Here is a 24,529-nt window from a genome sequence, read left to right as displayed (position 1 = left end):
TTGATTTCCCCTAATATCTTCTCTCATTGCCTTACAGATCTCCAAGGCCTGATGCAGATGTAACATTCTCAACCATGGTTAGGAGATCAGGAGCACCCCACGGGCTCACATGCTCTTTCCTTCCCCTTCCCTCTGACCCTACTTTCCTTTCTCAGAGCCAAACATGGCAAGCATTATATCTGCACTGATGCCAATGCCATCTAAGGTGAGGCTCAAACTAGCTTGCAAACCCACTTCTAGCCATGGTTAGAAACTGTAATATAAAGAAAACCATGGCCCAAGTTATTCCTCCACTGGCTCGCATGCCAGCAAAACAATGTATGCTAAAGGACAGGAGAGAATTTGTTTGTGTGCCTTTGCTGCACAAGGTTAAGATTTTGGCACTGGGGAGCACAGTCTTAATATCTAAGGCTATGGAACAATCTCTCAGAAATTATTTAAGTATACCTAACTTTTAGTTAAGTATCCTAACTTTCAGGAGCGGGTGCAGAATGTATCTATTCTGGAGGGCATCTGGCCACAACAGAGGTCAACTGACCTGGTCCACCCATAATGCTAACCTAAGGTTTATTTAACCCATGGGTTTTTGAATGCATTTAACCCACAGATTGTTGTGATGTGTGAACCCAGCTATGCTAATAAACCATAGTTTGTTAACTACAAACAACCCAAAAGGAAAACCCATGTTTTATTGTTGCGTTGTGAACTCTGGGTTGTTTAAACCATGGGTTGTTGTTACGTGTGAACCCAGAGCCATGGGATGTTCATGGGTTATTTTGCCAGGCTACAGAGGTGGCAGGCAAAAGTGGTAACCCCCCCCCCCAAAGCTGGACACTCTACATGCCAGTACTACAGCACTGCAAAGGCATTTGGGATACAGGGAGGGAGAAGATGAAGGAGGAAGGAAACAACCTGGGGTTCAAGAAAACAAACCACAGTTTGTTCGACCATTGGCCAGACAAACCCTGGGTAGGGCAACAAATCATAGATTAACCATGGGTTACATAAATGATGGATTAGCATTATGTACAAACCAGGTCACTGTGTACTGTACTGTTTGGTAAAATATTTAAAGCTCACTGCTATTGATTTGAATTGATTTTATTGCTACATTTTATTGTTTTGGTTGTGTGACCTTAGACTTTATTTCTTGTAAGTTGCCTTGAATTTGTAGACAGGTGGAGTAAAAAGTAATTTAGATACTCTGATGTCAGTATGTAGCAGTTAATTCACAGCAGGGATCCACACAATTGTGTAAAGAGACGAGGAATTACTGGAACTGCAGAACACCATAAGTTTCCCAAATCTGAAATTGTGTTAGCCCACAATCCTGCGATATTTTAGATCCTTCTGACAATTTTATTCCACATGGATTTCTCTTACAAGATTGTGGTGAACAAAACAAAGCAGAAAGCCTCAGAAATGGACTGTGTGTGCCTTGATTTCACAGTGGACATGTGAGTGTGGCTCAAAATAGGATTGCAGGACAGCAAATTGTCCAAACTAGACTCAAATCATTAGAAACTTAAAACATACTTGAACATATGACAATGAGATCATGCACATATGTTCATCACTCAGTGTCCTATATTATCAAATGGTTACTTGCATGGAACAGCCTTCACATATGAAACACCAAAGACAAAGCTCTCAGACAAAGCTGAAATCATTTGGTATACAACACTGTCAATGGACACAGTTCACAAATTCACAACAAAATGTCATGTGATGAGTAACGTACATGTATGTGAGAGTCATCCCAAAGCCAGTTATGCATGTATCAGACACAGGGGTCCATACTTTTTGGGTTGGACCCAGAGAAAGGGGCAGGGGATCAGTCCTGCTGCATTTCCACTCCAAATACTTCAGAAACATTGTGTGAAAAGGACAAGCCCTAGTCAGTCTCTTAAGCTTGTAGTTAGGGTTTGTCCCTACAGTTGTCTTGTACTTCCAAGGATCTCTGACTCTAAGCACTTCCAAATTACCACACAACTGTGAGGACAATCTCTTCTCCTGCCCAGAACCAAGCTTGAGAAGGCTGTTGCGGTTATACCTGTCATGCTGTGCCTCTGAGATGCTTGGTGCACCTCAGAAGGACAGCACAACTGTGGCATTGATACTCTGCCCCTTTTCCAGCCCCAGCCCCACAAAGAAGGCAAGGGCTTGTCCTTCTTATGCGTATCGCATGCAGAGAGATAAATAGCAGTGGGACACTTAGAATGGGGAGAGAACCTCTGATCACATGTGTTCCCCCCCCCCACAATAAAAGAAAGCAGAAGAAATGGCCATAGTTGTAGTATAGCAGCAAGAAAGCTGGATGTTCTGGAGTCTCCCCTTACCCCATCCACAAAGACATAAGCACGGTCATGAATTCCATCAAATATTGAAGAGAGTGGAGTTTTCTCACTACATTTTCTTGGTAGCTTAGTTCTGTATAAAACATACCCAAAGTACTTGAAGAAGAAAGAGGAAAGAAAGCCATTAGAGAAAAGAGTTATCATGACAAGTCAAAATCAGAATGCAAAATGCTGAGCAATACCAGACATCCCCCACTTTTACATCTAACTCTCATACAATGTGTAGTAAAACAGTAAAACATGCTGGTTTCAAGATCTTAGGCTAATGTTTATCAAAGTATAAACATTAGCTATTCAGTTATTTCATTTAAAGTCAGCCACACCTACCTCTTGTAGGGAAATTTTCAAGTTTCATATTTGTGCTTACCCAGCTGTAGGGGTCTTAATTACAAAGGTTTATGTAATTAATTAATAGAAAACACCTTCAGAGACAAGGGTGTACTTCATACCTCTATGCAACAGGTTTCTTCTGTTGATTTACCCCTCTATAAAAGTTGCCAAACACTTTCTTATAGTTCCCCCAACTTGTTTCGTCCATTCCACATCCTCTTGTTCCCTTTGTTAAAGTTCCTCTGATTGCCACTTAGTTACTCTAGATAACTCTTTTTGCCTCCCCCTCAACCATAACTTTGTCTGCTGATATATCTGTACACTGATCTGCATGTTCCTTATATCTATTACTCCCTGGTACTACTATCCACCTACCAGGCACAGGGCAAGCCCACTCACTGCACTACAGCATCCTTTCACTCAACCTCCTCAGCCCTCACATATGTTCCCAGGACAACTGCACTTAGGGCACAATCCTATACATGTTTAGACAGAAAAAGGTCCAACTCCCAGCATGCCCCAGATAGCCATGCTGTCTAAACATGCATAGCATTGCATCCTCAGTTACCAGTCCCTTCTGAAACAAACAGTTCTACTCCCAAACTAGTATTGCTCCACTCAGTCTACCCAAAAGCTACACTTCTCAGTGTAGTTATAAACAGAAATAAATTATTACACATGGTTAAGTGTCATAGAATCAACTGTAGAAAATGCTAACCCAGAAATGTTCTAGGATCAGCTTTTACCTGCTTTAATTGAACAAATGTTAAAGGGTAGATGCTTTTAATTGGTCCAGATGGTGACAGGTCATCCAGAAGTTCCCTCACTGTGCCCACCTACAGTGCAGCAAAGACAGGCTATAATTTGCAATTATAATTAAGGGCACTATCTGATGCCTGCGTGCATGTTTAGATAGAAAAAAGTCCTACAACTCCCAGGATGCTGAGAGTTGTAGGACTTTTTTTCTGTCTAAACACACATAGGATTGCACCCTAAATGCATTAAACAAAACAGCAATTTTAAATCATGCTTTTAATAGTACCTAAAGTGTACTGAATTGTATAGGATAAAGGAAATGATTAGCCACTTTGCATATTAGTGCTGGTCTTAGTTGGGCTCAAACAAATTCAACATAAATATCTACTGCCAGCCAGTTTCATGCTATGTTGATATGGTGATGGTTCAGGGTCAGAAAGTTTGTTCACCATAAGATTATCACAAATGTTATTATTAACTTTATAGTCATGCTTGCAGTGATTTACACCTTCAAGCTTCTTTCTGAGAACTACATTTCCCAGTTGTTGCTCTGTCTAATGGAAATTTGCAGTGGTCTTCAATTATATGTTGCAAAAGTCATCATAGAAAGAGCTTAACGAATTTACCTAGCCTCCATGACAAAGCTATAAATTCCCATCTCCAAAATCACACCAAATGGGATAGAACTCACAGAGTTCTACCACATTTAAATTGCTAATAAAGTAAATGGGTATTTCTACCTTTTGTAAAAACTAGTCCTTAACAAAGACAAAAAATAACCACCCACCCTATGCATAAGCAAATTCATCTACTGTACAATATATATACACATTTACCTTCTCCAGTGGTACTCGTCCATAGGCAAACTTGGGTGTTGTTGGAGGTATAGGGCCTTCTGGTAATTCCTTGTACTAAAATAAAAACAAAAATAAAGAAAATAGACTTTAGACTCAAAGGATCAAATTCCTCATTCTCATCTCAAGAGGCGTTTGAAGACATCATATTAATATATGATGAGGATAGACTTCCTGGGGCAATTTTACCAAAGCCGCAAGTCTTCTTTTGCTTGTGGCATTAACGGTTTGAATCTCTTATTGGTTTCTGCTTCTAGCACAATTAAATGGTTAGGGGTGCAATCCAATGGGAAGTTGTCTTGCACAGGGGCATCGTTATAGGACAGCCCACTTAGGCACAGGTCTTGGATCTTTTTGAGCTGTGCCCTGGATCTTTTGAGCTGTCCTAATTGCCTTTTTTTTTTTTTTTACATTTCCCCATGAACTTGCATTGGAAAACAAAAAAGCCATAACTTCTTTAGTTTGTAAAACAAATACATGATATTTGGAAGCTTGATAGCCCCCATGGAGCTATTGAATATGCCAAATTTCAGGCAGTTATGTCTAGTGACCTTTGTGCTAGTCACAGGTAAAGTTTGCTTTTTTCAAGAAAATGCGTCAAAGCAAAGAGCTACATATATATTTTTGTGCTTCCACATAAATGCATGGAATTAGGGGACCTAGAAGACCCTATAGAGCTGACTGAACCTACCAAATTTCAGACAGTTAGGTCCAGTGGCTTTTGTGCTAGCCATGTGTAAAGTTTCCTTTTCTCAAAGTCTTAAAACAAAAAATAAAAACTGTCAAGTCACTCAAATAATCCCAAAGGGAGGGTTAGGACTATGTGGCATCATGATCGAGAAACTGCTGGGGCTTTTAAATAGGTTCTACAGTTTTAAAAAAGCTAGAAAAAGCCCTCAGCCACCTCACCTCATAAAGTTCATTTAACTTTGTGCAATCCTTGCAAACCTTGCACAGCCTCCTAAATTCCTCTGAAGTACTACCTCTCTGCCCCTTCATGGATCACTGCCTCGTTGTGGCGAAGGGGCTTGCATAACTCAGTGAAGCCATAAGCTATGCCGTGCAGGGCCACCCAAGATGGACAGGTCATGGCAGAGAGTTCTGACAAAATGTGGTCCACTGAAGAAGGAAATGGCAACCCACTCCAGTATTCTTGCCAAGAAAACCCCATGGAACGTATCACAAGGCTAAAAGATATGACGCCGGAAGATGAGCCCCTCAGGTCGGAAGGTGTCCAATATACTACTGGGGAAGAGCAGAGGGAATTTCCAAGTAGCACCAGAAAGAGTGAAGCGGCTGGGCCAAAGCCGAAAGGACACTCAGCTGTGGATGTGTCTGGTGGTGAAAAGAAAGTCCGATGCTGTAAAGAACAATATTGTTTAGGAACCTGGAATGTAAGATCAATGAATCAAGGTAAGCTGGAGGTGATCAAACATGAGATGGCAAGACTGAACATCGAAATCTTGGGAATCAGCCAACTAAAATGGACAAGCATGGGCGAATTTAATTCAGGTGACCATCATATCTACTACTGTAGGCAAGAATCCCTTAGAAGAAATGGAGTAGCACTCATAGTCAACAAAAGGGTGGGAAAAGCTGTATTGGGGTACAATCTCAAAAATGACAGAATGATCTCAGTACGAATCCAAGGCAAACCATTCACCATCACAGTAATTCAAGTCTATACCCCAACCACTGAGGCCAAAGAAGCTGAGGTTGATCGGTTCTATGAAGACCTACAACACCTTCTAGAACTAACACCAAAAAAATATGTCCTCTTCATCATAGGGGATTGGAATGCTAAAGTAGGAAGTCAAGAAATCACCGGGATAACAGGCGAGCATGGCCTTGGTGTACAAAATGAAGCAGGACAAAGGCTAATCGAGTTTTGCCAAGAGAACACGCTGATCATAGCAAACACTCTTTTCCAACAGCACAAGAGGCGACTCTACACATGGACGTCACCAGATGGTCAATATCGAAATCAGATTGATTATGTCCTTTGCAGCCAAAGGTGGAGAAGCTCCATACAGTCAGTAAAAACAAGACCTGGAGCTGACTGTGGCTCAGATCATGAGCTGCTTCTTGCAAAATTTCAGCTTAAATTGAAGAACGTAGGGAAAACCACTAAACCATTCAGGTATGACCTAAATCATATCCCTGATGAATATACAGTAGAGGTGACAAATAGATTCAAGAGATTAGACCTGATAGACAGAGTGCCTGAGGAACTATGGATGGCAGTCCATAACATTGTTCAGGAGGCAGCAACTCAATCCATCCCAAAGAAAAAGAAATGCAAGAAAGCAAAGTGGCTGTCTGATGAGGCTTTACAAGTAGCTGAGGAAAGAAGGGAAGCAAAAAGCAAGGGAGAAAGGGGAAGATATATCCAACTGAATGCAGTGTTCCAGAGAATAGCAAAGAGAGACAAGAAGGCCTTCTTAAATGAACAATGCAAAGAAATTGAGGAAAACAACAGAATGGGAAAGACTAGAGATCTTTTCAAGAAAATCAGAGATCTCAAGGGAACATTTTGTGCAAAGACAGGCATGATAAAGGACAAAGAAGGCAGGGACCTAACAGAAGCGGAGGAGATTAAGAAGAGGTGGCAAGAATACACAGAAGAACTATACAGGAAAGATCTGAATGTCCCTGATAGCCATGAGAGTGCGGTCACTGAACTTGAGCTGGACATCCTAGAGAGTGAAGTCAAGTGGGCCTTAGGAAGCATTACCAACAACAAAGCGAGCAGAGATGACAGTATTCCAGCTGAGCTATTTAAAATCCTAAAACAGGATGCTGCTAAAGTGCTGCACTCAATATGCCAACACATTTGGAACACTCAACAGTGGCCACAAGACTGGAAAGGTCAGTTTACATTCCAATTCCAAAGAAGGGCAATGCCAAAGAGTGTTCAAACTACCGTACTATTGTGCTCATTTCACATGCCAGCAAGGTGATGCTCAAAATCCTACAAACTAGGCTTCAGCAGCATGTGAACCGAGAACTACCAGAAGTACAAGCTGGGTTTCGAAGAGGCAGAGAAACTAGAGATCAAATCGCCAACATTCGCTGGATCATGGAGAAAGCAAGAGAATTCCAGAAAAACGTCTATTTCTGCTTCATTGACTACGCTAAAGCCTTTGATTGTGTGGATCACAACAAACTGTGGCAAATTCTGAAAGAGATGGGAGTACCAGACCACCTTACCTGTCTCCTGAGAAATCTGTATGAGGGTCAAGAAGCAACAGTAAGAACCAGACATGGAACAACCGAGTGGTTCAAAATTGGGAAAGGAGTACGACAAGGCTGCATATTGTCACCCTGCTTATTTAACTTATATGCAGAGTACATCATGAGAAACGCTGGGTTGGATGAATCACAGGTCGGAATTAAGACTGCCGGGAGAATTCTCAACAACCTCAGATACGCAGACGATACCACCCTAATGGCAGAAAGCGAAGAGGATCTAAAGAGCCTCTTGTTGAGGGTGAAAGTGGAGAGTGCAAAAGCTGGTTTGAAACTCAACATTAAACAAACTAAGATCATGGCATCTGGCCCCATCACTTCCTGGCATATCGAAGGGGAAGAAATGGAAGCAGTAACAGATTTTATTTTCTTGGGCTCCAAGATCACCACAGACGGTGACTGCAGCCATGAAATTAAAAGACGCTTGCTCCTTGGGAGGAAAGCTATGGCCAACCTAGACAGCATAGTAAGAAGCAGAGACATCACCTTGCCGACAAAGACTCATATAATCAAAGCTATGGTTTTCCCAGTAGTAACGTTAGGCTGTGAGAGCTGGACTATAAGGAAGGCTGAGCGCCAAAGAATTGATGCCTTCGAACTGTGGTGCTGGAGAAAACTCTTACGAGTCCCCCGGACTGCAAAGAGGTCAAATCAATCCATACTAAAGGAAATCAACCCTGAGTGCTCATTGGAAGGACAGATACTGAAGCTGAAGCTCAAATATTTTGGCCACCTAATGTGAAGAGAAAACTCCCTGGAAAAGACCCTGATGCTGGGAAAGATTGAAGGCAAAAGGAGAAGGGGACAGCAGAGGATGAGATGGCTAGATAGCATCACGGATGCAATGAATATGAATTTGAGCACACTCCGGGAGAGAGCAGAGGACAGGAAGGCCTGGTGTGCTATGGTCCATGAGGTCACGAAGAGTCGGACACAACTTAACGACTGAACAACAACAACTACCTCTCTGAAAGGAGCCACTTGGCTTAGGGAATTCTCTCTGCTCCCCACCCCCGCGCACATTTCCAATCACCATTCTTCTTTTCTTCTTCCTTCCCCTATCCTGTTCTTTCTTCCTTTCTCTTCTTTATTCCACCCAGAGCATATCTTGGGGAACTCTTAAAGAGAATTCTCTTCGGTGGGCAAGAGAAGTTCTGAACGGTATTTGACTTTATACAAACAGACAAGAGGGCTGGTTTTTCTCCTTCTCCTCACTCAAGTCTTTGAGAAGAGTGGATTCACATGGCTGCAGAGAAACAAACCTGGGACTGTTTTGTTTGTCAGTTGCCATTATCCCGTAATAGGAAGGGCTGTAGCTCAGTGGCAGAGCACCTGCTTGGCATGCAGAAGGTCCCAGTTTCAATCCCCAGCATCTCCAGGTAGGGCCACGAAAGAACCCTGCCTGAAATTTTGGAGAGCTGCTGCTGCCAGTCAGTTCTGGGCTAGATGGACCCAGGGCCTGACTCAGTAAAAGGCAGCTTCCTATGTTCCTATGAACAGAAAGCTCTAATTAAAAAAAATAGGAGTTTGGGGTTTGTTTTTTAAGTGGAGGGGAGATAAATATTGCTAATTTATGCAATCCTATGTATGCCTACTCAGAAGCCCCATTATGTTTAATGAGGCTTACCCTCAGGAAAGTGTGCATAGGATTCCAGCACAAGTTACTTTTGCAGAGAGGTTGGCACCTTGATGTTCTGCATGTTTACTCAGAAATAAGTCCTGAGTTGTGAGCATGGTACTGCAGTGCCTACCCAATTCCATCTAATAAACTGACTACCCTTTCAGCTCAGTCCTATGCACGTTTTGTCATTTGTATTTTTTCATTTTGCATGAACTCTAGCTTCAGTGGTGAGGGAAAGGCACTTAGTACATGCTCAGAGTTTCTCCATAACTTAGTCCTAGTTTTGAAAACAGACTCATTGGCTGAATCCTGGTGAAGTCTTGGCACAAATGAAGTTATGGGGAGGAAGATACAATGACAGCTTGTGCATAACAAGGAGAAGGTAGAGGGGAGTTGCACAAAACAAGACATCTGTTTTTATGAAGAGTTGCTGGAGGGGAATAGAATTGGTAGGGGGAGAATGTAAGTGCTCACTGGTGAAAGAAAAACATTCTGAACATGCTCAGAGGCACTCTAGATTTAAGAACATAGGAAGAGCCGTGCTGCATCAGACCAAGGTCCATCTAGTCCAGCATTCTGTTCACACAGGGGCCAACCAGATGCCCACAGGAAACCCACAAGCAGGACATGAGTGCAATAGCACCTTTCCACTTACTGCTAGCATCGATGAAATGTAAATAAATTCCAGTAATTCTAAATTTACATGCATGTATATCCTTCAGAAACTTTGCAGGTTTCTTGCCTGGGGGACACCTCTAATGACCTGTGCATTTTCTTACAAATTTATCCCAAAACTATTGGGGAAGGTGTGAATGGAAGGGAAAGCAAATCACTCCCTCCCCCAAATTGGAGAACTCCTCTTCCACATGAACTGCTGCACCTAACCTTCTGAAACCCTGCTGGTTTCTTACTTAGGGACAACTCTAGGCTGTCTGTAATTTTCAGAACAATGGTCCACAAGGAACATAGGGAGATAAGTATGTCCTCTTTTGGAGACCTCAAAATGTCAAGGCCACCCTTGCACAAAAACCCTTGTGGCTAGCATTCTGAAATTTGACAGACATGATCTCCTCTGATGGGGCAATGAATCCTGAAATTTTTATCCAATTCTTCCAAGGAATAAAAATGCTATTGGCAGTTCCCTTTAAAAGAAAATCAAAATATAAACCCTGCACCTGTTTTTCTGACGTTGGGCAGGTGTAATCCCCTTCTAGGGAGCTACTATGCCTGAAATTATCATCCAGTTCTGACCAAAAGAAAAAAGTTAACAGTTTTTTCTAATTTCCCATGGTAGTCAATAGGAAGCATAAAGACTCATTTTTCCAAACATTGACTCAGGTTTGGTGCTGAGCTGAAGTGGTCAGACTACAAATTGGCCAGAGCAGAAGCAGGATGTTTTCCAAAATGCTGAATCGGGTTCTGAGTTGAAGTCGGGGAGGGGGGGTGTCAGTACACACTTCTTATGTTTGTATGTAATCTATAGACACACCACACACACACACATATTAAACGTGCGCTTAGACTCGTGTGTGTATATGTATAGATATGCAAATTTGTGTTATGGGCCTGTGCCCTGGATCTTTTAAGAACCTAGCAACGCCCCTGGTCTTGCACAAGCCCCACTGAAATGAATGGGGGTTGTGCAAGAGAATGTTCCGGTGGACTGTATTCACTGGCTCTGCACATCTCAGCCAGAGCCTGATTCCTATTCTATGAGCCATCATAATTGCTTTGATCAGGTACATGTGGCTTCTCAATGTTGTCCTTTTTTCACCAACCAACAAAGCCGCCTCAAACAATTTTGATTTGGTTTAGCTTTGCTTCACTGGTTAATTGTACTAAAACAGACATAGGTAACGCAGAGGAGGGCAACGTCCGGCCCACAGAGGTTGCCCATCTAGCTCGCACATTTTCCTAGATTCTTCATCTGTTATCAGAGATAAGAGTGGGGGATGCAGGCAGGCGGGGGACTTGCCCGCGTAGCGCCTTAAGTAAAGTGCCTTGCAGATGAAGCATCCAGAACTGAACCAGCAACTGAAGGAGCACTCCTCCAGCCGCTGGCTCAGTCCTGGCCACTTTGCCTGTGTGGTAGCTTTGCCAAGGCACCAGGGAACCTGGACAACTGAGCTAGCGGCTGGAGGAACATTCCTCCAGCCACAGCAGCCTCACCTGCCCTGCATCCAATGGGAGAAGGCCTGTGTGCAGTGAGGCCGGTTCCCAGCATACACACAGAAGGATCTTCTTCCTGACACAGCTACTGGGACCAAATGACACCAGGGGGCGTGGCCACAGCCTTTGAGGTAATTCAGCCCACAGAGGGATAGGTGGGGGGGTCATCTGACCTCCCACCCAACTGTGGCTGCCTTCCCGAGTTAAAGTAGGGTCAGTGGCCTATATCCAGCTTGCCACAGATTCTTCCCCATCCAGTCTACACAGAATCCCATAAAGGCGGGTTAGGCAGTGTGGTGGCCTCCAAAGGTTTTTGACTACAACTCCCATCATCCTCAGACAGCATGGCCAATGGTCAGGGATTTGGGGAGTTCTAGTCCAAAACATCTGGCAGACACCAAGTCACCTACCCCTGCCATAAAGGGAAACAAGGTTTTGTCCAGTGGAATGTGTTCCATGGGCCCTTTGTTGCCTAACTCTAGATTGAATAATCATATCTGTGTAATCCTGCTTATAGACTCATAGGGTTGGCAGGGGCCTACAAGACCATTGAGTCCAACCCCCTGCTCAGTGCAGGAAGCCTGACTCCTAGGCAGTCTCCCATCCAAGTACTAACCAGGGCTGACCCTGCTTAGCTTACGAGATCAGACAAGATCAGGCACATCCAGCTCTTTGCTCTACAGAATCACGGTGCCACAAAGCTCAGATACAGCAAACAGCAGCAGCAGTTTTCAATTCCTATAATAAATTGGAAGCCAGGACCAATGCAAGACAAGGTACCCCACCTCACCATGCCAATGACTTCTCTGACAGCAAAATACTTCTCTGTGAGATCTCCAGCTTCACTCAGTGGGGCATTGTAATCATAGCTAGTAGGCTGCGCCTTATAAGGCATATTGGCTCCTACAAGGAGGAAAAAAATATAGTAGAATACAACACACTTATGCTACCCCTCAGCAAGGTAGGTTTTACACCAGTTGTCCTCCAGCCTGAACATCTTTGTTGAATAAAAAAAGTATATAGGTTTAGGGAAGCTCAACTGAACTCCTAGTTGATAAGGTGGTCCATATGCCCCAGCACCTTGTCTTCCATGAGTGGGCAATGTTGGCTTTTTCACTATGGAAAGACAAAATCATCCCAGGAAGTCTGCTGAACCTCAGTAACCCGAAGAGCCTCCCCTTCCCAGTCACTAACATTCTTGTTTTGTTTGACCTCTCCTATATTCCTGAAAGTGAAACTGCCCAACATGTGATAAGACTTCCTTTTATCACTTCTGCATTTAATGCCATTCAGGGGTTCCTCACACAAGGCTGTTTATTTCACAGTTTACCGGGACTTCTGTTTCCACATTCTAAGCAAAATAAAGATCAGCTCTTTACACAGACTGTTCTCTGCAGCCTCGGGACAGAGAGCGAGTGGTGAATCAGTGGGTCTCCCAAGGGATTCAAGTATCTCTTGCTTGTTCTCTGCAAAGCAGCATGCGTGGGGGCGGGTGGAGGGTGACTTTGTTACCATCAGCCGTTTACATGGGGGCTGCCGTCTTCTTCCTCCCCCAGCCAGCTCCACACTCGCTTTGAGCCTTTCCTAGCCTGACAAAGAAAACTCTCCTTCCAGCCCAGGTCAACAGACAGACTTGCTGGAGGAGGAGGGTAGGGAAAGCAATTGTGATTTTCCTGCTCTTCTCAATGGCTTCTTCTTTCCAGGCTGTGGTTATACTGGAACTGCACATTTACACACAGACATTAAAGCAGATTTACATTTAAATAGTGGATTATCTAAGGTGTGTTTTTTTTTAGCAGGATAAAGATAAAATACAGCTGGATGTGCCCTGGAGGTTGACGGCATCATGTAAATGACCAGCAAAGTTCCATGAATGCCCAATCACAGTGCACTGTTAAGTGCCTCACAGCCTCAGTTTTAAAGTTCCCTGATGTTCCTTTGCTCCTTTGTTTCAAAGAAGGGAAAATAGTGTGATCCTGTTTTGCCTTCTGAGTTACTGTTCTCATACCCTTTTTCTCCCTTCTTTCAAACAGAAACAATCCCAGTACTGAAAGCATCAAAGCCAGTTTAATTAGATGATAAGCAACACACACATACACACAACCCTTACCATTCCAATAGCCAAAATTAGTCCCTCCTATGAACATGTACCTGAAAAGAGAAGCAAAGAAGCACTCAGATGCTTCACCAGAAACTCTTAAGTTCTCATTTAAATAGATGTTGATGAACATACATGTTTACGCTTGCTCCTTGTGCCAGGATTTCACTAAGAGTCTTAGCTACAATTGATGAAGGTATAACAGAATGATGACTGCCCCAATGATCCAGCCAGCCAGTGTAAAACTCAGAATTGACCTGAAGGAAGAAATATATAGAGGGAAGAAAGTTTTGAATATAATGGAAATATAAAACAGAACTATAACAAACTACAATAAAAAGAAATTCCACTCCCTGAAGAGGCCAGCTAGATGTTCCTGACAAGTTCATAACAACGCATGATAGTGAGAGCACTTCCCCTTCAAACAAGCTGTGCTGTGGATGACATAACAAGCTGCGCCTGGGTGGGTAATTAGCCTAATGGCACCTGCCATGTGCTGATACATGCCGAAGATTAAAACAAGCCACCATGGCTTAAATAAACTATGGCTGTTTCTTCTGAGTGTGCGAACACAGTTACTGCAACACTCTTGTTCTATTGATATGCCCTGCTGTACCATCAACCAAACCAACCCCGAAGCCTCAGCACAAACCAGGCTTCGCCAATACAAGTTTTCTACCACCATCTTTGTACTGTTTGTTATGTACTCACATCAGCAGTAATATATGAATGTACAGGAAAAATATCATACCAAGGGGCCTTTAGGCTCACTGTATCTTTGGGTTAAAAATGCTGCGGTGACATTGCTACCTGCAAATCAATGAAACAAAGAGTCAAATCTGATTCCTACGCTGTCTTATCTCTGCTACTACAGGCCCCCACAAGGAATATTTCTGTTGTACACACAGAAATTGGCCCTGTTTAAATAGAGGAGGGTATTTTTACTTTGTTAATGTACTACACAGGCCTACACAAAGTGCATGTGATCTGCAATCTCAGTAAAGAAGCATTTTATATTTCATCACATCAAAAGCACCAGAAAAGGGTAAAGAACTGGCAATCAAGTATGATAGGACACCTCTGTAAAAATAGTGGATTGGTTCAAGATATGATTAAAGAGACTAAAAGAAAACATGAAAACCCAGATATAACTACATAAAGGTTGTCATGCAGAAGATGGAGCAGACTCGTTCTCTGTTGCTCCAGAGGGCAGGACTTGAACCAATGGGTGGAAACTGCAGGGCGGCAGATTTTGGCTTAACATTAGGAGAAATTTCCTAACAGTGAGAGCTGTTCAGCAGTGGAACAGATTGCCTTGCGAGGTGGTGGTTTCTCCTCTGCTGGAGGTGTTTAAACCTAGGTTGAATGGCCATCTGTCAGGGATGCTGTAGCTGCACCCTGCAGTGCAGAGCCTAAATTGAACAGGTGGCTGGACTAGATCAGGGGGGCAGAACATCAGAACCAGGGGCTATATCCCACCCTCTGGGGCTCTCAATCCAGCCCTCCATAGTTCTCCCAATACCTACACCCCCTTTTCCTGGCTTCACCCCCTTTCCCCCAACCACCGATCATTTGGTCGTTTCCTGGCTTTTGTGCATTTTTTTTAAAGGCTGATACGCCTCTCCTAAGGCTTAGTTACTGGCAGTAAGAACTTTAAGCTACAATATGCTGGTATTTTGATCCTGCCCCTTTTGCCTTTGGTCCTGCCCACCAATACAATGTGGCCTCCAAGAACTGTGTGTGGTGGCTGCAAGTATTACTTTGTATGACTGTACATGGTGGTGGTGGTGGTGAGATTAAACTATTACTTTTTGTTTGTTTTTTAAATCTTCAAATAATGCTCTCTTAATATTTTGGTGCTTTTTGAAATTAAGAAACTTCTGCTGAACAGAAATGTAGACTAGATTGGGGAAAATAATTAAATTGCAGCATTATTGAAGAAAACTGGTAGAATGACATATTGAAATATTCTGTTTACAAGAATAAGGTTATAACTTGGTTATAACTTGTCTCCATTTTTACTTACGCGATTTAATGTGTTTCTGATTAGATTTCATCTTATTCTAATTTGTTTTAATGGTAACTAGCAGATTTGGGGGTGGGGGAATAAAAATTCTTGAAATAATGCAACTATCTCCACTGAATATGAACTAAACTGATTTGTGATTAGAGAGATAAAATGGCTGGTAGCCAGTTTTTTATTTGTTTTGTTTTCCTTGATGAATTCTCAAAACTTAACATGCTTACTACCACCTGATTTGGGGAGATGGGCAATTAGATGGACTGCTTGCTGAGCTTGTGGGGGAAGAGAGTCTTGTATATTAGAGACTTTATAATAGGGAAGGGCCATAGCTCAGTAGTAGAGCACACGTGTTGCATGCAAAAGGTCCCCAGCATCTCCAGGCAGGGCTGGGAGAGACTCGTGTCTGAATATCTAAGGAGTGGCTGCCAGTCAGGCTTAGACAATATTGAGGTAGCTCAAACAATAGTCCAACTCAGTATAGTATCCAACTCATCTGATACGGTGGCTGCGCCCCTCCCTTCCCAACCATCTGCTCCCATCGGTAGTATATGCCCTGGTCTCCTCTCGTTTAGACTACTGTAATGCGCTCTACGTGGGGTTACCCTTGAAGACGGTTCGGAAGCTGCAGCTGGTACAGAATGCGGCGGCTTGCCTGATTAAAGGCAGCCGCCGGCGAGATCACATCACTCCAGTGCTGAAGGAGTTGCACTGGTTACCAGTTGTTTTCCGGGCCAAATTCAAGGTGTTGGTTTTGACCTTTAAAACCCTATATGGTTCCGGCCCAGCCTATCTTAAGGAGCGCCTCCAGCAACACCAGACAGGCCACTTAACAAGATCAGCCTCGGATGGCCTTCTCTCTGTCCCATCAGCCAGGACAGCTAGACTGGTGGGGACGAGGGAGAGGGCCTTTTCTGTGGTGGCCCCCACTCTGTGGAAGTCCCTCCCTAGGGAACTCCGCCATGCCCCCTCTTTAATGAGCTTCCGTCGTGCATTAAAAACGTGGTTGTTCAGGCAGGCATTTGGGGTGGGTTAGGGTATTTTAGAAAATGTTTTTATTGTAGAATTTTATTGTTTTAAACTGTTTTATTATACGCTGTACATTGCCCAGAGTGGCTGGGTGACCAGCCAGATGGGCGAGTAATAAATTTAATAATAAATAAATAAATAAAATAGAGCAGCTTCCTATGCTCTTATACAATACTGAAAAATGTAACTGCCCAATCTTTTACATGCTCAGTGGAAATAAACCCCACTATGTCCAAGGAACATGTTCTCAAGTAAATGTGCAGCATAGGACTTCCACCAACCTGGTCCAAAATCCACAGTTGAATAAAGGCCTTGAAGAGCTCCACATCGCAAGAAAGTCTTGCTTGCACCATCTGTGGTAAACAATACCACCTCATCCCCAAGGTGCTGGCGAAAAAGATTCTGAAGGTAACGAAGGTAATCAAAATCGCAGGCAAAGTAACTTCCATATTCATTTTCAACCTAAAAAGTGTAAATATACAACATTAAAGAGGAAAAAGATAACGATCATCAACTACCATGAAACTTGACAGATAGAAGTCTATGTAGACTTCTGTGTAGAAAGATCATGCATTATAAAATTGAAGAATCCTGTCACACTGGCCGCATTCTGATGTCACTTTAAGCCATGGTGGCTTAGTAAGCTACCCACAGTAGCTTATTTTTGAAATAGTCCATGATGCGCTGCCACACGAATGGGCTAATAAACTACTGTGGGTGGCTTATTAAGCTACTGTGTGTAAACTGAGTCATCCCTCCATCCCCTGTCCCACTGCAGTCCTCCCGCCGGAGCAGCAGCGCCCATTGACAACATCGCAGCAGACTGTTTTAACCTTCCACAATATCCCAGTGAGAAGGGAGAGGCATGAAGTAAAGTACAGAGGCTTAATTCAGTGGTTCCAGCATCATGCCATCAAGGGGGTGGTGGCTCTAAAGCACTGGAAGTTTGCAGGAACGGAACTGTCTGTATCACGGTTTTTCCAAGGCTTGCAAACTACATTAAACACCCTCTTCTCATGATGGAAGAAAATAGCATTTCTAGAGTTAACTCTCTTGACAATAGATAAATACACTATCTAGTGGCACTGGATTTCAATACTAATTAACTTATAGTGTTCTCCTTATCAGAATGCCGCCTTAAAAGCAATTTGCATCACTCACATGGTAATAAGAAAGGAAGATGCCTAGTAGTGCTGATTATTTCTGGAGCAAATTGCAGTAGGAGGCATTTTCTAAAGCCCTCTGTTATAAGTGCTGTTGTTTTTTCATTGTTAAAGCTTTAGCTATATATTTTTAATTGCATTTGATAGTTATCTATAAGATTTTTTTACTTTACATTGCATTGTGATGCTATTTTAGAAAAATGAGTAATAAACAAAAGTATACGAAGCTTGCATTTTTCAAAGATGGATACATGCTCCAAGCTACTACTTCCCCCTCCTCAAAATCCTTTAGTGCAATCCTTTGCATGTCTACTCAAAAGTAAGTCCCACATAATTCAATGGTACATATGGTCTTAGCACATGGTCTTCGATGTCTATATACTAACGCCCAGAGTATGGGAAACAAACAGAACGAACTTGAACTCTTAATACAGGAGGGAAATTATAACTTGATAGGTATAACTGGGACTTGGTGGGATGACTCTTATGACTGGAATACAGCAATTGAAGGATATAACTTATTCAAAAAGAACAGGAGGTGGGGTTTCACTATATGTTAAAAATACATATCTTTGCACAGAAATACAGGAGGATGAGCTTGGTAGCCCCATTGAGAGCATCTCGGTTAAAATAAATGGAGCAAAGAATAAAAGGAACATGGTGGTCGGAGTCTACTACTGGCCACCAAATCAAGGAGAAGATGAGGCTAAAACTTTTGAAAAGCAAATAGCCAATGTCTCAAGGAAGCATGATGTAGTAGTAATGGGGGACTTCAATTTCCCCAATATTTGTTGGGAGACAAATTCTGCAAAACATGGCCCCTCCAGGAAATTCCTGACTTGTGTGGTGGATAACTTCCTCCTACAGAAAGTAGAGGAAGGAACTAGAGGATTGGCTATCCTTGACTTGATCCTAACCAACAGAGATGACTTAGTGGGTAAAGTAGCAGTTACAGGAACTCTGGGGGTAAGCGACCATGTTATTCTTGAGTTCATGGTTCTAAACGAAGCAAAAGCTGAGTGTAGCCAAACCCGTACCCTGGATTTTAGGAAAGCTGATTTTAATAAACTCAGAACAATGATAAGTAAGGTCCCATGGCAAGCGACTCTAATGAGAAAAGGAGTCCAAGATGGGTGGGAGTTTTAAAAAAAGGAAATTCTCAAGGCACAAGTACAAACAATTCCAACAAGAAAAAAAGGTGGAAGACAACAGAAGAAGCCAATGTGCCTTCACAAAAAGCTTAGAGATGACCTGAAAACAAAAAAGCACACATATAGGAAGTGGAAGGAAGGCCAAGCAACAAAGGAAGAGTACAGGCAGGTAGCACAGAATTGCAGGGATGGCGTCAGGAAGGCTAAAGCTGAGAACGAGCTGAGGTTAGCAAGGGATGCTAAAAGCAACAAAAAAGCTGTCTTCAGCTACATGCATAGTAAAAGACAGAGGAAATAAATGGTGGTTCAACTATTAAATAAGGATGGCAAAATGATAAAAGATGACAAAGAAAAGGCAGAAGTGTTCAATTCCTACTTTGGCTCAGTCTTCTCCCAAAAGAGGGTCTATGAGCCCCCTGGCAAAGGCCAAGTACAGGCTGAAGGGGCAGGATTGCAGCTTGAGATCGATAGGCCTATGGTCAAGGAACACCTAATTACTTTGAATGTTCAAATCTCCAGGGCTAGATGAACTGCACCCTAGAGTAATAAAGGAACTGGCAGAAGCGCTCTCAGAACCACTGTCTATTCTCTTTGAGAAATCATGGAGGATGGGTGAAGTGCCAGATGACTGGAGGAGGCCTAATGTTGTCCCTATCTTCAAAAAGGGTAAAAAGGAGGAACCTGGGCACTATGGACCAGTCAGTCCAACATCAATCCCTGGGAAAATTCTGGAGCAGATTATAAAGCAATCCCTCTGTAAGCACCTTGAAAACAATGAGGTGATTACTTGTAGCTAACATGGATTTGTCAAGATCAAATCCTGCCAGACGAATCTGATCACATTTTTTGATCAGGTAACTTCCCTTGTGGACTGTGGGAATGCTGTGGACATAATATACTTTGACTTCAGCAAAGCTTTCAACAAAGTGCCCCATGATATCCTGATGAGCAAACTAGCTCAAAGTGGGCTAGGTGAAACAACTACCAGGTGGATCCACAGTTGGCTACAGAATCGGACTCAAAGAGTGCTTATCAATGGGATCTTCTCAAACTGGGGAGAGGTAACGAGTGGGGTACTGCAGGGCTCGGTCCTGGGCCCAGTGCTCTTCAACATTTTTATGAATGACTTGGAGGAGGAGGTGCAGGGAATGCTGATCAAATTTGCAGATGACACAAAATGGGGCGGGATAGCTAATACTTTGGAAGACAGAAACAAAATTCAAGGTGATCTTGACAGACTAGAGCTCTGGGCAGAAAATAACAGAATGAAATTTAATAGGGATAAATGGCAAGTTCTGCACCTCAGAAAAAGAAACCAAATGCACAGTTACAAGATGGGCAATATGTGGCTCAACAACACTACAAGCAAGAAGGATCTTGGAATTGTTGTCGATCACAAGCTGAATATGAGCCAACAATGTGATGTGGCTGCAAAAAAGGCAAATGCTCTTTTGGGCTGCATTCGTAGAAGCATCGCTTCCAAATCCTGGGAAGTACTAGTTCCCCTCTACTCAGCACTGGTCAGGCCTCACCTGGAGTACTGTGTCCAGTTCTGGGCACTGCACTTTAAGAAGGATGCAGACAAGCTGGAGAGGGTTCAGAGGAGAGCAACAAAGATGATCAGGGGACTGGAAACAAAGCCCTATGAAGAGAGACTGAAAGAACTGGGCATGTTTAGCCTTGAGAAGAGAAGACTGAGGGGAGATATGATAGCAGTCTTCAAGTACTTGAAAGGTGGTCACAGAGAGAAAGGCCGGGATCTCTTCTCAATCATCCCAGAATGCAGGACACAGAATAATGGCCTCAAGTTACAGGAAGCCAGATTCCAGCTGAACATCAGGAAAAACATCCTGACTGTTAGAGCAATACGACAATGGAACCAATTACCTAGGGAACGCTCTCCCACACTGGAGGCATTCAGGATGAGGCTGGACAGCCATCTGTCAGGGATGCTCTGACTTGGATTCCTGCATTGAGCAGGGGGTTGGACTCGATGGTCTTGTAGGCCCCTTCCAACCCTACTATTCTATGATATGCCCTAGTATGTATGCCCAAGTCCGACCAAAGTGTGTAAAGGTGCAACACAACTCTCACAGGCCAGTATTCTATCCCACATGCTCTAAACATATATAAATAAAATAAGTGGTAAGATTGGGGCAGTATGACTGGCAGCTTCTCACGAGGAACTGTTACAAATGCTCTAGTCTAGCACCTAGTCACAGCAGGTTTTGCAGAAATGGTACAACTGCTGGACCGTGCATTATATGCCTGGGGTATGCTACATTTGGTTTCTTTGACATGAATAATTTCATAAGTCATATGTGGTTTCTGAATAACCACCCCAGCATTGCCTGGCTGAATATAAGATTATATCCCAAAGTGAGTATACCATCAACAGCCTTTGAAGTGGGAACATCTTTAGGAATTATGATTCCAAAGAATGGCATTAATGGCATTCAGGATTTTAAAAAACATATTCTTACTTGAAACTGTTAGTGCTCATTTTGATGGAAACATAATTTTACCTGCACCATAATAATTGGACCTCCATTTTGATAGAGGTGAGATTTCATCTTTGGTAGTAAGACCCCCATCCATCTTTCAACAGCTGCCAAGTAATCTGAAAAAATATAAACAAGAACGTACATATATGTGAAACCAGTATTTTCAATGAAAAGTTGTTGTATAGAAAAAAGTTATTTATATCATGTATTATAAATGGTGCTGCACCACAGAAAAATTATTTCCTGAGTAGTCACACACAATTCGGACCCCATCAGCATGTGAAGCTTGGATTTTTCTTCCCCAATATGCATACTTTGACACTTACACTGTATCTCCCATTTCGTTGCTGATTTCTCCAATTTAGAGAGATTGTTCAGGAACTCTTCAGTTTGCTAGCATTTTCAAGCTCCTGACTAATTTGCCTTTGTCCACTAACTTGGCTACCTCAATGCTCACTTCAACTCCAGATAATTAATGAATGAGTTAAATAGAACCAGTCCCAATACAGTTCCTTCGGGGACTCTACTACATACTCCCCTCCATTGTGAAAATGGACTATTCTGGACCTTTATTTCTAAAGCATGCATATTCTTTATTCAACATTTTAAACATTACCCAGTGTTTCATTCTTATCCTACCATTTCTCCAAGGAGCTCAAAGCAGTGCATATGGTTCTCCCACCATTTTATTTTCCCAACCACCGTGTGAGGTAGATTAGGCTGGCACTGGCCCAAGGTCACCCAGTGAGTTTCATGGCTGAACAGGGATTTGAATTTGGGTCTCCCTAGTCCTAGCCCAACACTCTTATCCATGACAACATCCTGGCTCCGCAAAATATGTCAAGGTCTGGTTCACACATCTAAATCATCTCCGTTTTTCCACACCATGCAATCATTTCTAAACATCCCTGGATATGGGACTGCATGGAGCGCTATAATGTTATATTTCTTTACATGATCCCATACCTGAGGGATGTCATGAGAGATCACATGCATGCAGCTCAGCTGTAGGATCTGATTCTAATATTATATTTTATTTCCAAACAATGCAAATAACTTACTACCACACAATTTCTGCTGAGTCGTTTGAGCTTCTTACCTGAATCAGAAGATCTAAGGACAATAGATTCTTTTTCTAATAACCAGGCAGGTAGACCTCCCTAGGACAGGAGAAGAAACCCATATAAAGATGCACTTTTTAGGAAATACATATAGACGTTATTCTTGAGAATATCCACTCTAATAGGTCCACAGGAACAGTAGCTATGGCTTTTAAAATTATTAACTAAGGGTCCAGTTCTATGAACTATTGAACTCACATAGTATGCAGGACAGGATAAAATAATCCCAACATCAATATGAAGCCACAACACAAGCATGCTGGCCTAGCAACTGTCCCCTAACTCATGTTAAGCAGAGCTGTGTTGTGAGAAGCTTCCCTCAGCTTTGGCAGAATAGGTTGGGCCATGCAGAGGCCCCTTGCACAGGATCCTGAATGTCATCCAAATGGTTCCACATTGCCAGAGGAGGCACAGCTCTTTCCTTTCTGGTTTTCACAATGTGCTTATTGGAGCTTATTGGAGCTTATATAGGAGCTTATCAGTGGCATGGGGCAGAATTGCCTGTCCTTGCCCCATTTAACATGATCAGGATGATGTCCTTTAGGACCTGTGAAACATCATGATTGATGCTACTTTAAAAGTCACCTCAGCACAATTTGAAAACAGGATAGTTCTAGCATCTGAGTCCATATAAGCAATTGTTGGAGAAAACTTTTTCCTCTATTAAGACCACCATACATAAAAGAAGAGCTTCTTGATTCTCTCTCAAGCATGACCAAGGATGCTTCCAGGCGAGGCTTTTATGATGACATCACCTTGCCTCATTCACGAAAGTTTCTGGGGAGTCCAGACAACAACGTCTTTGGCTTGTGACCCTCCCATTTTTTTTTTTTTTACTGCTTCTACCATCTTTTTCCTTAACTCAGAAAACCCATTAAGGAGAAAAAGATGAGACAGCTGCACAATGCCTTCTAATTGCTAGTGCTAGGAGCCCTCCATCTGGAAACACCCCTAGAAACTGAACCAAGATTATAGTTGAACAGGTAGATGGGGCTGGCTCCATCTTAAATGGCTCCCATTGAGTGTAACAAAGTACACAAGCTGCAAATCTGAGCATAGTTCAGGCAGGGGGAGCTGCCCCACTAGGGCCAGGGAGTGGTTTAGCCTCTGCCTCAACACCAGTATACCCCTTTACTTCCACCCATATAAATGTCTGCCAGTCACTCCTTTGAGGAAAAAGTAAGGTGCTACACTTGATGATACTATTATGGAGGGTGGCAACCCTCCTCACAACACTTGGTGGTCCTGCTCCACAACCAGGAGCACCATGGAAGCTAGCAGATAAGCTGCATTTAGGATAACATACAATTCAACCTTTGTCTTGTAAAAGCACGTCAAACTTAAAATATTTACCATGTCCCATTCTGCACATATATACGGCCCTGCTCTCAATATGACCAACAAGCCAAGCTCCTCAGCAAGCTGCAGAAAATACTCAAGATCTCTGTCACCAGTGAAGTTGTAAACTCCTGGCTCAGATTCATGAAAGTTCCATGGCACATACCTGCAAATAACACATACATTATTATTATCCTCTTGTGCTGGTGTTACAAAAATCACTCCAACAGCAATATAATAAACAACTGCAACTAGTTAACAGGCTTCCACACTGGGGTGGGGAGGGGAGGCTATTTTCCCTTCATACAAGCAAATCACACAAGAACCGTGTGATGAGAAAATAAAGCCTTCTTCAGAAAATCTCCTTCACCCGTTTCATCCTTTTCATTGTGCATATAGCTGAACTAAGTACATAGTACTTTTTCTTTTGCTTGTAGATCTTTTGACCCAAGCCAGAGCATTTATTTTTTAACTGTTTCATAGTTTTGAAAATTGAGTTTATTTCAGATCATTTAACATCAAAACAGCAAACATAAGATCAGTGTCCTAGCTGGCATTTATTAGTGCTGAGGCCATTAAGCAAAGTGTCAAGCAGGAATGATGGGTTATTCATTTAAGATAGTTTAAGCAGTTCCTCCAAATAAAACTGGTCCAGTTGCTCCTGAGGAAAAGTCTCTTGACTTAAAACACAATGGGCCTTAACGAACTAAAAGCCTATGCATGTATTATTATTAATTTCATTTCTATACTACCCAATAGCCAAAGCTCT

The 24,529-nt window shown here is 42.7% G+C and overlaps 1 protein-coding gene across 3 annotated transcripts in view; it reads right to left on the bottom strand.

Annotated features, from left to right (window-relative positions):
• LOC146344713 (beta-galactosidase-like) overlaps positions 1-24,529 on the bottom strand; it is a 59,842-nt gene that overhangs the window by 9,836 nt on the left and 25,477 nt on the right. For all 3 annotated transcript variants that reach the window (XM_084858028.1, XM_084858029.1, XM_084858030.1), the window contains 11 exons: positions 23,776-23,926; positions 22,401-22,461; positions 21,323-21,417; positions 16,765-16,945; positions 14,186-14,244; positions 13,570-13,691; positions 13,447-13,487; positions 12,127-12,239; positions 4,280-4,354; positions 3,434-3,523; positions 2,340-2,453 (listed from right to left, as the gene is read on the bottom strand). In XM_084858028.1, coding sequence (XP_084714154.1) covers positions 2,340-2,453; positions 3,434-3,523; positions 4,280-4,354; positions 12,127-12,239; positions 13,447-13,487; positions 13,570-13,691; positions 14,186-14,244; positions 16,765-16,945; positions 21,323-21,417; positions 22,401-22,461; positions 23,776-23,926 — 1,102 coding nt within the window. The remainder of the gene's footprint in view (positions 1-2,339; positions 2,454-3,433; positions 3,524-4,279; positions 4,355-12,126; positions 12,240-13,446; positions 13,488-13,569; positions 13,692-14,185; positions 14,245-16,764; positions 16,946-21,322; positions 21,418-22,400; positions 22,462-23,775; positions 23,927-24,529) is intronic.

The sequence above is a fragment of the Heloderma suspectum genome, chromosome 5 (assembly GCF_057233095.1).
Source record: "Heloderma suspectum isolate Gila_16-S chromosome 5, 16-S_ref, whole genome shotgun sequence".
Classification (NCBI taxonomy): domain Eukaryota; kingdom Metazoa; phylum Chordata; class Lepidosauria; order Squamata; family Helodermatidae; genus Heloderma; species Heloderma suspectum.
The sequence above is the reverse complement of the archived record's forward strand: the minus strand, read 5'-3'. Positions and strand labels throughout refer to the sequence as shown.